General features: G+C 38.1%; 1 protein-coding gene across 1 annotated transcript in view; it reads left to right on the top strand.

The window, feature by feature from the left end:
* Positions 1–12,527, top strand: part of LOC139728870 (golgin subfamily A member 2-like) — a 35,768-nt gene that overhangs the window by 4,890 nt on the left and 18,351 nt on the right. The window contains exons 3-14 of the mRNA XM_071639806.1: positions 120–160; positions 1,884–1,950; positions 2,787–2,849; positions 4,960–5,040; positions 6,448–6,486; positions 7,266–7,422; positions 8,095–8,201; positions 8,806–8,864; positions 9,252–9,312; positions 10,159–10,332; positions 11,450–11,557; positions 12,169–12,256. Of these exons, the coding sequence (XP_071495907.1) occupies positions 120–160; positions 1,884–1,950; positions 2,787–2,849; positions 4,960–5,040; positions 6,448–6,486; positions 7,266–7,422; positions 8,095–8,201; positions 8,806–8,864; positions 9,252–9,312; positions 10,159–10,332; positions 11,450–11,557; positions 12,169–12,256 (1,045 nt within the window). The remainder of the gene's footprint in view (positions 1–119; positions 161–1,883; positions 1,951–2,786; positions 2,850–4,959; positions 5,041–6,447; positions 6,487–7,265; positions 7,423–8,094; positions 8,202–8,805; positions 8,865–9,251; positions 9,313–10,158; positions 10,333–11,449; positions 11,558–12,168; positions 12,257–12,527) is intronic.

The following is a 12,527-nucleotide window of genomic DNA, read 5'->3' as shown; positions in this document are numbered from 1 at the left end:
TACAGTCCCTTTAAACAGATGATTTCATCTGTGACAAAAAGAAGGAAAAAGACGTCTTTGTGGCAAAATGTTTCTGTAATGAAGTACTCAATCATATCCCCTTTTTTCACTTATTACAGAATGACACAAGTCAGAATGCTAGCAGCCATCACCATTCAGAGTAAGTGTGTGACAGGTCCTATGATATTGCCATGCATATATGTATGTACACCTATTCTTTCATGTACGCTTGTGTGTGTGTGTGTGTGAGAGAGAGAGAGCTGACACCCTATGTTCAGACGATCCCCTGCTTTGCGGGGGTAGTTTGGAGAGTTTACGGTCGACAGTCCACACATGCATTGAAATCCCCCCACTGAAAGGGGGACTTGGACCCCGTTTACAGTGCGAGGCTCGGCCCAGCCCCGCTTCAGTGTAAACGCGCAAAAGGCAAAATGCGGGGCCAAAATTGGCCTCGCATTTGGCCTCGCTCTGGAGGTGGTCTCGGCCGCGGCCGAGCCCGGCCTTTTCTCAGTATGAACACAAACTGGGCCAAATGCGCGGGCAATTTTAGTCTGGCTTCCAAACCCTCTGCCTGTACTATTTCGCTGTTCAGGATATCAACCCCCTCAATGTCGAAAACTAGTATAGTTTAAGGTGGTTTTGTCCTGCAAAGGATCTTTTTCCTTCAGCAAAGGCCTTTGCCCGAACGGCGACTTCGTCGCCACGGAATTCATTTGGCAAAGGGTCTGAAAATCAGACAATACCAAATTGCATTTGTTTACAAGCAGAGCGCGACTACAACAAAATATTGAAAGGGTTGAATCAAAAGCACGGCCGAGCCCGGCAGTGTAAACGGACAAAATTGCGGGGCCCGGCCTCACAATTGAGGCTGGACTCGGCCACTGCTCGGCCCAGCCCCGCACTGTAAACGGGGTCTGTATCACGGCTGTGTGTTAGGTCACTGTACGTGGTGCTGTAGGGCGTGCGATTGCAGATTTATACGATTGCCTGATTCGCCACCACATTTTGAGCATGCGCACTTATGAGGAAAACAGCTGCGCGAGAGATCAAGGTCAGTCCCCCACCAGAATTCTGTTGCTGGACTCGACAAGCTTGCCGGGGGAGCGGTTAATGTCCCACCGAGTGTTCACACGATGGGATTGCCAGGGAAAGCCGTGGCAAACAGGACATTCCCTCAAATCGGGGGATCGTCTGAACACAGTGTATGAATAGTTAATACTATGGTGTTTCTGCAAAGATAGTGTGCATCAGTTGTATGATTTGTATCACTCTATTGTTTAGTGAATGCATGATACATGTAGCTTCAGCTGTACCATGGTACAGCGATTTTTAATGGAATTGTCTGAATATTTCCAAAGACTGCATGCATGTGGTATTTAAAAGAGTGTAAAATATTTTCATGCAAGCAATGTTCTGTGAAAAGTACTGTTTCTAAATTTAGTTTTTCCTTTGTCATTCTCTACATCAGTTCATTAAAAAAAAAAAGTGATCTATGTAGGTTCCCCAAAGAATTTCAAAATGCTTAAATGTACAATTCAGTCGTGCATGTGCTGAAACTCCACACCAATCAAGGTTCTAATTTCAGGGTTTTTAGTAAACATAACAGTATGTTGGAAAATCACATAGATGCTTATTTGCATTCTGTATTGCTGTCTACTGATGCAACCCTATACCTTAGTAGTAAATATTGTATGTGTGCTGTTTGAAGATTGAGGAAGAACTACTTGACAATATCAGATACAGACATTAAGTTGTTCAGAGATATTTTGATGGACTAATTTAGTCAGCTAAGAATGTCGTGAAAGGTTTTGAGGCAGAAATCTCACGTGGGAAGTGTCATAAGTGTTAACAAAACTGATCATATGTTTCTTTGTGACACACAGCAAACCTCTATCATCTGCAGAGAGTCTTCGACAGCTGTCCAGACAGCTAAATGGGCTCATGTCAGAGGTAATACTTCCTGTTGTGTATTAGCAGGTTCAAGAGGAACTCATTTTCAGCTGTAGAGCTTATCCACTGTGTGTATGTATCTCACTGATCCATTGTAAGATATCATCAGCCAAAAATATATAATTGAGTTGAATACACATTCTGGAGAACTTTTGTTCGGTTGTAAAATGAAATATATGGAATAGGCTCTTTGTGGTCCAACAGTTTGTGAATTTATTTTTCGAAGCTGATATTGATTTCTTGCACATTTACAACACATTAATGCATATATATATATATATATTCATGTATATCGTTACCCTGAAATGTGGCAAACCATGCATAGTTTAGTAGCTTGTGATGTCCTGTAGGAGATACAAGCTGATTTAGCTCTCCTTCATGACCCTTCTCAATTACAGGAATATCAACTGAGCATGGTCTTTTAGGAGAATCAAGCCCAATAATGTATATATGTGGATTGAGTGAATGCAGCAAAACTAGTAGAGCACATCAATGAAATTTGAGGAAAATCAGACAATCCTTTCAAAAGTTATGAGTTTTAAAGTTTCAGTGCCACCATAAAGTATTGCTGAATGAAACAACTACAACATTTTGGTACGTCACACATGGACAAAGAAAATGTAAGGAGAATTCAAGATACCTTCATTTTTTTAGCATAATTCAAAAGCATCTGGTTTACCTCTTTCAGAAAATGGGAATTACCCTATATACCCAGTAAGGGCCATACTATATGTCATTAGCCAGAGGAGGGAATGTGCACTTTTCATAAAAACTATATTTTTGTTATACTTTTGTCCCAGTTTGTTACAATAAAGCTCTATGTCTCATTTATCTAGACTTCACTTGTTAACGGTGAGCCAAGCACAGCCAATGGTAGCAATGGCATGTCAGACCTAGAGGTGAGTTCATTTCCAGTTTTTCTTCTCTTTAAAGTCTTTGTCTTCTGTCAGCCTCTTTTCTTTGCCTCTTTTCAGTAGAATCTTTGCAAGTGTATTCGATTTTACTTCCACTGTAGACAAGTAAAAGCACTGATTACATGGAACCCCCCCCCCCCCAAAAAAAGGCAAAAAGCAAATAACATAGGGTGCATTTATAAGATTTTTCTTCTGGCCAGAAACAGTGTTTTGAAACACTGTTTCTGGCCAAACAGTGATTCTAACTCGAAAAAAATTCCTATAAACGCTCGCCGTGATTTGAAACAGTGTTTTGAAACACTGATTCAAATCGCACAAAATAGTGCGTTTCAAAACAGTGTTTCTGTAGAATCAGTGTTTCAAAAATCTTATAAACGCAACCGCGAACGCAAACACTGTTTATAATGACGTCACAATGCCTTGCGCGCACCCTGCTTGACCTTTTGCCGAGGAAAAACTGCGCAGAGTGAGTTGCGCAATGGCACAGTCTGAGCGAGAGCCCCAACACGCTCGGAGAAAAAATCTTATAAACGCTCTCCTGACGAAAGTATGATTTGAAACAGTGTTTCAAAACAGTGTTTCAAAACAGTGATTCTAGGCCCGCAAAATCTTATAAACGCACCCATAGAAAAATGTGATGATTGATAGAAAAACGCCTCCTATGACACCAGTGTTAGTAAAGATTTGAAAGCTCTCTGGTGTATTTGAAAGCTCTCTGATGTGAATAGAATGAGAGAAGTGTAAGACTGGATAATTTTCCATTGTATGGCACCGCTCTTCCTTGGAGAGTTTTGTCTTAAAGGGACATTCCAGGCGATTTTCATAATTTCACATCATGTAGTACATAAATCAACAGCTCCATGTGAATAGATTTGTGGAATTTATTGTGGTTCTTGAGCAGAGAAACAATACTTTGAAAAACCTTTAACGAATTACACTGAACAAGGATGATGACATGGGAGGTTCACATATTCCAGAAATGTAGCTGTGTAATTCCATTACAATACCGCTTGCTTGCGAGTTCACCTGTGTATAATCTATGCATACCTTCTTCTTTTGTTCTGCTTCCAAGAGCCCCAAGTCATGCATTCTAATCGGGAACCTGCCATGTCATCATCCTTGTTCATTGCAATTTGTTATAAATTTCGAAAATATTCTTATTTTTCATCCCAATTATCATAAATACTGAAACTCTGTCCTCAGTATAACTGATTTATAGTGGTTCAAATGCAAAAATATGAAAATCTTCCAGAGGTCTCCTTTAACCCTAAAAAGACTGGGCTATTTTGGTAGCTCGAAAGACTGGGGGGGGGGGGGGGGGGGGGGGCCTAAAGGGCTCCCCCTTAAGATCTCGGCCGTGGATCGCGCGATCGCCGCGGAAATTTGCACAATGGTAGTGTGCGATGTAATCTACAAGATCGTATATTTAAATTTTCCAAAATAGTCTTCTTTTATTTTATTTTGATTAATTATGCTAATTTATGCGAAAAATCAGACCTTTTTTTATCTAAATCAGTAAATAAAGCTCCAAAAGTGCTCATTTTTGGTCTAGATATTCTTTGTAGCATTCTTAGCAAATGTACTTGAAAAAAAATTCGGTATCAAAATTAATTTCTTATTTATTTTATTGTTTTATGAATTTCTTATGTATTTCTTTGTTTTTTCGACCTTTTGTTTTTGTTTTTTTTTCAGCAAAATTTGTGGCAGACCCTTTTTGAAGCATAATACTACTAAAACAAATTGATTTTAGCCATTGAGAGTAAAAATAAGCATATTTATATGAACCATGTGATAAAACTCAATTTGTATTGACTTTGTACACAAAATCACATTTTTTAGCCATTTTCGGTCTCACGTGCATGTACAAAAAGTTATGTAACTTCAGAACCGTACCCCCGGACGTCACAAATTTGGTGTCAAAATGTGCGGGAAACTCGAAAGAAAAAAGTCATAGAGCATCGCGGCGAGAGCATTGCGTGTTGCTGAGTAATCGCGCGAAATGTCGAGGGGGGCCTTTTAGGCCCCCCCGCAGTCTTTTTAGGGTTAAGCCATGACAGATGTGATAATATATATTTTTTTATTCCCCTGGGAATAGATCCGAAACCAGGAGCTTGCTGCTGAGGTGGACCACCAGACACAGACCAACAGAAGATTGATGCTGGAGGCAGAGCAACTGGTAATGTTTGATTTTAAAATACAAACATTTTATTAGGACCTCAAAGATGAGATGAACATCATCAACCACACATGCATCATTTCTCTGACACTCAACAGTGATAAAACCACAACACCACCAGTCATCTTGGAGGAAACAACAAACATGACTTTATTCCCTCGAGCGCCATGTGTGCGATCTCTAGAAGCTTCCAGTACTTGGGTTTCCTTGAACAAATTATGCATACATTAATTTGCATAATACACATACTCAAGACAATTTTCTGACTTGTTCAATCATATTTCTGAAACACATACCTAGTTGTGTGTAAAGTGACACTGGGTGTAAACACTGAACTGCCTCTTCCTGCTGGCCACTGTAAATTACATTCCTTATGCCAGCTGTGTGGCAGATGCCATGACCTGTCAACCAAACACACACAGTTCTTCATATACATGCATGCAGGAGTGAATATGTTTGTGCAAGCACCATACACATAAATATCAAAGGATTTGCTTGTGGAAGAAAATGAAGGTCAAAGCTAAGCACTGCCCAACCCAATATGCTTCAGAGGTCAAACTATTCAGATTAGCAGCACACAACCATATTCTAGCAAATAAGGATTGGGAATCACTGCTAGACCACCACTTGCCAAACGTAACCTGAGAAAGGTCATGGGGAGAAACAGGATTCTTTTGCTTTCAGACTTACAAAGGAGAAAGTGATTAGCAAGAAATGTGTTCCTGTACAAGTTCTTTTGCCAATCTCATAGGGCTCAATGCTTCGCTTTCTTCAATCCATTCTGTTTTAGTTGTATTTTGTTCTCTGCAGCAATAGCATTGCTTGAATAAACAAATGTTGTTTGTGATGCCAAAAAGTTTTGATTGACTTGATGGATTGTGAATTAGTAGTCAATCTCTATTGTAAGTTAAAGGGACTGTACAGTACTGGTTGAGGTAAGGGATTCATGTTTTGAACATATCTAAGTGAGATAATGAGAAACCTCCTATGAAATATGAAAGAGCATGTAATTTTAAGAAGGATTCAACATGTATTTGATGAAAATTGGTTTTGAAATGGCTGAGATATCCAAAAAAGTGAAAATAGTAAAAGGCGACAGGCCCTAACTTTATTAGGATCTCTTTGTTTCACCTTGTTTTTGGATATCTCAGCCATTTCAAAACCGATTTTCATCAAATAAACTTCGGATATCCTTTAGAATTGCATGCTCTTTGACATCTCATAGAGTGGTTTCTGAATATCTTGCAAAATGTTAAAACCCAAGTCTTCACCTCGACCAGAACTGTACACACCCTTTAACAATATTTAAATCAGTGAGAAAAATTGTGAATGATTTTTGTGATCTTCAACTGTTCATGCAATATACATCCTCACACACGTATGTCTTTCTCTCTAATAAATTTATAGAAGCAGCAGTGCAAGAGGTTGCAAGAAAGCATTGACAAGGTACAGTATGGAGACAGATTCTGTTTGAGTGTTCTAAGTTGTGGGTCCTAAGTGTAATTATGAATATTCAAATGTAGTGTCATGGTAAGTTTCCCTTTATCTTATGGCGTTGGAATTAAAACCAAGACATGACTGTTATCAAATAACTGGAATTTTGTACAGAAAGACATGCACATTCCTTCAGTATGATAAATGCTCTGTGTACTTCTTCATTTAAAGGGCCCCTAACAAATAAAGTACTGTATACGCCATATATTTCGCGAGTCTAAATTTTCGCGAATCGGGAATTCCCGACGAATTCTCGAGTGGTTAAATTCGCAAGCGTGGATTCCTGTACTGAACGGAGAAATGTACACGCGTATACGTAACATTCACATCGGTGTCAGAGTCAATATTTTTGCCTGTATTTAATTTCGCGAATAGCACCCGATTCGCGAAATTCGCAAAAATAAAAACCTGGCGAAATATTCGGCATATACAGTATTAAACTAACAAGTTTTTCTTTTAGTTTTATTGAGACCTCTTACTGTTTTAATGTGAGAGTACATCCAATTCTACACCACATATTGAACCATATTGATGAAATGCCAAACCTTTGCTTTGCCTCTGGGAATCACTTGAAGGTCACTTTCAAAAAATATTACATGTACTGTGATCATTGCAGCCGAATGACAAATGGCCCTACATAATGCCCAACCTAATGTAATCATGTTGATAATATGCTACTACTTTGCTTGTAACTCCCACCCCCCCCCCTTCTTTCTTTTCTCAAATTCCAGGAACGAAGTGAGTTCGCGGGCAGAGCACACAAGGAACAGAGCGCCCTCAAGGAGCAGCTGCAGGTTCACATCCAGACCATAGGAATCCTGGTCTCGGAGAAGTCTGACCTGCAGGGTGCACTCAATCAGCTACAGTCTGGCTTCAAACAGAAAACTGGTTAGTTTTTTAATATTCATACTAATTTTTTATACGATGTATTTGTTAAGGTTAGAAGGGGGAGGGGAAAGATTTGCTGTGAGAACAATATTAAATACTTGGTATCCTGCAATACTTTTAGGGCAGCATTTGTAAGCAAGCCCTTGGGCACTTGATAGGGAAAAGATATAGACATGTATACTGTAAAACTAGATTTTTTTTTTCTCTCTCTCTCTTTGTGCATGAAACTTTCATAAATTTTGCCAGGAGTCAAGATTTGCAAAAGTAAAATGCTCTCAAAAGTTCTTTTTACACAGTGTATTGAATGCCAGTGACAATTTGTTGCAAAAATGACGATTGGATCCAAGTCACAAAAGTTTCATGCCCTGAATGTTTCTGCTTTTACAGTAAACAGTAGGGATTGAAATTATGGCAAATGTGGGTAAGATAGCAAGGATTACATGCAGATTTCTAGAAATCAGCCAAAACATGCAAAGTGTAGAATTACTGGGAACAAATTTTGATGTCTAGGCGCCATAGTGAATAGAACTCCTCCATTTGTGGTCTCCCTCCTTGAATGAAGGGGTGCGCCTGACAGATTTTCATGGAGTATTGAGAAGAGGACAAGCTTGACTGAAATTTACTTGAATAATACTGGAAGACATTCCATTCTTTTCCTTTATTTTGATGCAGATGAAGTTGAGAACCTCGCCAGTCGACTGCAAGTGTCTCGTCAGAGAGTGGCCGAGCTTGAGAGGGGCTTAGCAAGTGCAACCAACTCTTCACAACAGCTGCAGAAGGTAGGCATTCATCTAAGTTAACACCGCATGAAATCCATAATGTGGGACTAAGTCATGTTGTTATATTTTTGTAAAAAAGAAAAAAAAAATCTTGGTTGACAAAGCTGTATGTAGGCATTTATCAATCTACTTGTGTATCTTCACAATCCCAACAATATTGTGTTAGCATACAATACAATACTGAAAATCATATAACGTTTCAGATTTGACAACTTAAGTTCCTTCAAAACAGGTAGGTTGGATGATGATAAAGATGAAAGAAAAGTTGAATTTGCTTGTGATTGTCTTCTCCACTAAAGACATATAACTTCATGGATTTCTTATTTGTTTCCCTGTAAAAGTTTAATGTATTTTGACATTGACTCCCATCATATACTCGGTAATGTTTACATCTTTATCATGAGCTTCCCATAATTAGGAACCTCGATCGCTACATATTTTTGTCTGTATGACTCCATAACCAAGATTATTTCTTCAACTTTTTCCTTAGATCATTTTATGGACCTACAATATTACAGAACAGACTTCAAATGATTATTTTGATCTACTGTATTTAAAGTCTTCCTGTCCATCTTTTCTCTTTTGTCTCATTCATTTCCTGCAGACAAGCAAAGAACTGGACAAGGAGAAGGATTCACTGAAAATAGATGTCTACAAATTACAGTATGTCATACTTTTTGGTCTAGCTCTACCAGTGTGTGTGGTGTATTTAATCAAAAAGTGTTGACTGGAAAATCTACTCTGAACTATTCTATTATGTATACATAATTTTAGTATATTACACGGCTCTTTGAATTTACATTGAAGCAGTCAACAAATTCGTTTCAAGCAGTGTTATTCTGTAGAGAAACAATACAAATCTGAGGTCATCATTCCAAGTTGAGTGTGTCATCTGTAGTAATTGCAATTTTGTCACTGAGTAAGGTGGATCTTATAGTTGTAATTTGATCAAACTATTATGAATCAAATACTGCTTATAACAGTTCATATTTTGTCTTAGATCACAAGTGATGGAAGTACATAATTGATTTTCATTTCCTCCTCTTTCAGGAAATCAAATGATGAATTAAGTCAACAAAACTCAGAACTCACCAACCAACTTCGAGCAAAGGTAAATTTTAATTTCCAATCAAAATCCTGTCTTTCAAGATAAAGAAAAGTGTGTATAGATAATAGATAGACATAGCAGAAATGCATATCTGCAAGCTATCTGTGAAAAATGTAGACCCCCCCCCCCCCCGACATATAATACTAAATGCATCTGTACAAACAACAGAGATATCAAATGTTGAGTTGGGGTAATTATCCATGGAATATTCATGGTATTCTACTGTTTCAAATTTGTACACATTATATAGTCAGTTAGTTACTTTGTTGTCAGTGTATTTTACTTCCTCTTTATTCATTGTAGAATGCAAGTCAAATATTTAAACATTTGCCAGTGAAAGGTACCAGACATCATAACTTATAACATGAAACTTATTACTGGGATTGTTAGATTATTTTGCATAGAGGAATAGAGCGTAAATGCATGCTAGCCATTATCTGCTCTGAATGCATTTTTACATGTATTTGTGCTTGTATGCTTGACTTTTGGAAATTAAATTGCAAGAAATAGGATTCTTAATACATAGTTCTTCTTGCTATATTTTGTCTTACCTGCTTGTCTTTTGAAATGTCAAAGGATAAAGAAAAATTGAAAAGTGAAGGGAAATACGGAAATACTCAGCAGCTATGAGTGATTTCAGAACTATATGCCAAAAGATCGTGATTAAATGTTCAAAGAATGCAACTTATTGACAGAATGGCCTTCACCGACACAATGATAACTCTTATTATTCAGCTGATTCCAATTGACATCTTCAGTTGAATTTTGTTGCAGAATTGCCAGACATTATTTGCTACCATCAATGCCTGTTTTCCATTTTCTGTCTCCCATGCCCTTCTCACTGACCAGTCATCAGAGAATGGTCAGCTCGGTCAAGTATTGGGTCAGCTCCAGGAGCGGCTACAGCTGGCCGAACTCCAGGTCCAGCAGCTGACCGCCCAGTCCGGCCAGGGTCAGGAGGCCCAGACAGTTCTGCATCGGATCCAGGAAGAGAAGGCTGACCTGGAGAAAAAGTTGGCTCAGGTAAAACAAGACAAAGCTGAGTGATGCAAAACAAAGTAATATGAAAACAATAAAAGGGAGAAAAATTACACATCACCTTTTACATCCCAGCATAACTACATGCAGGGCTCGACACTAACGGTGGCCCGGTGGCCCGGTGGCCCAGGGCCACCAAAAAATGAAGTCGGGCCACCAAATTTTAAAAAAGGGCAAATTTGGTGGCCTGCCTCGGGCCACCAAAATTTTTTGAAAAGTATGTCATAAATTCATAACTTTTTGCGCCGGAAATTAGCAGTTAAATTTGTTTAAAGGATGGATGAAAAGGACTGAATGAGTGCCTGAGAGTGAGTGTTGCAAGTTTGTTGAAGTTTATTTATGAGTAGATATGTCCAACTTCTAATTCTTACTGTCATAAAACTTAGATATTTGACTCATTAAAAAAAAAGAACTTTTAATGTTTTTTTTTTTTTTTTTTTTGTCGGGACGCCAAATTTTTCTCTCGGGCCACCAAAAATTTGAAATTTAGGATTTTGGTGGCCCCATCAGGCCACCAAACAAAAAAGTTAGTGTCGAGCCATGCTACATGCATATGATTTTTTTTTTCTTTTTGGTCATCTTTCTATAGAACTAACAAGTGAGAGAAATAGAGATAACGAATGAAAGAAACATAGAGGAGAGAGAGAACAATATGGAGGGAGAATATTTCTCTGAGACTTGCATGCAATTTTACATGGTAAAAATCATATTGTTGCAAATAGTTTGATCTTCTTAAATGCTCACGTATATTTGATTTACAATGTACAATTACTGCATAATTAATATCTGTATATTGTGAAAATATCAAATTTCAGAATACAAGTGCCTCCTGTTATAATGAAGTCCTTGGAACTGGCAGTTTTCTTTTGTTATATCGATTCTTTTTCTTTTATAACCAAAGGGAACTATGCACCGTAGTAAAAGACCTGAACTTTTACTTTATTGTAACAAAAATTTGTTAAAAGCATGTTTAGTTGTAATTGGAAGGCCCTGTACTGTACTGTCTAGTTTGAAGTGCATTAGACCAATCAAAATAAAGACAGATAGAAAGGAATATTATGTCGTTACTTTCAATGTTGTCTTTCTTGTGTTGCCTGTGTAGTATGTCCAGTCAGTAGAGCAACTTACTGCCGAGCGGCAACACCTTCATCAGCAATATCAGCAACATTCCTTACAACTGCAAGAGCACATCCAGCAACTGAATTCCCAGGTAGGATGAAAAACATTCAGTTTTGTGTGTTTGGAGGTGACAGTGGTGATGGGGCCAATTAGGATGATGATTTGTGTGATTATTATGATGATGTAGATAATGATGGTGATGATGTAATAAAGATGATGGTTTTTGGTCCATTGATGATGATGATGGTATTGATCATTGTTACAAGAATATTCATGATGATGGGGCTGTCAAATTAGTATGAATCAAAGTTCTCCTATGACTCATATTTTTTTTTTTCCATTATCAAATTATTTTTCCACAGGGATCAAACTAGCTGATGTACTGGTATCAGTCATCAGTATGACATTTACTTTCTATCGCAGATTAGGTCATTGTGATGATAGTATTGATTATTACAACAACAAAAAAAGTTAGATTAACGAGAACCTTAGGTATCTCTGTCAGCTCCCGTTGTGACATTTCACATTGAATTTTGTATTTCACTATTAACCCGTAAGGATTGGCTGATTTGCTACAACACACATTTTCTATAGACAACTGCCTGAGTGTGCTCAGAACTTGTCTTCAGTGGGTTTATACAGGAATATACTGATCACCATTCATGGTTTTTTTTTTCATTATTACTGACATATCTTGGGCAGAATGAGTCGTTACAAGCTGAGAAGACTCAGATGATTTCAAGACAGGAGGAACTGCAGCAGGAGATCAACACCTTACAAGAAAATCAAGGTAAAGGTAAAAAAACAAGCTTCTTTACTTTAGTGGATCATTTTGTCTTTATTGCTTTTTACACAAATTGGGCTATAAATGAGCAACTTGCAGAGACTCCAACCCAAAGCACCTTCTGATCTGGAGATTCTCCCACCCGAAACCCCTAGCAAACGGGAGATTCCAAGTTGATGTACGCGAAGCGCGAAATTCCCAGGTTCTAGATGCTCTCTAGTGCTATCTCAGGCTTATTTTTTCAACATACGATAGCAATAAGTAAGAAATCCTTTCC

The sequence above is a fragment of the Diadema antillarum genome, unplaced genomic scaffold (genome assembly GCF_040938485.1).
Source record: "Diadema antillarum isolate AM-2024a unplaced genomic scaffold, OU_Dant_1.0 seq00000204_RagTag, whole genome shotgun sequence".
Lineage (NCBI taxonomy): Eukaryota > Metazoa > Echinodermata > Echinoidea > Diadematoida > Diadematidae > Diadema > Diadema antillarum.
The sequence above is the reverse complement of the archived record's forward strand: the minus strand, read 5'-3'. Positions and strand labels throughout refer to the sequence as shown.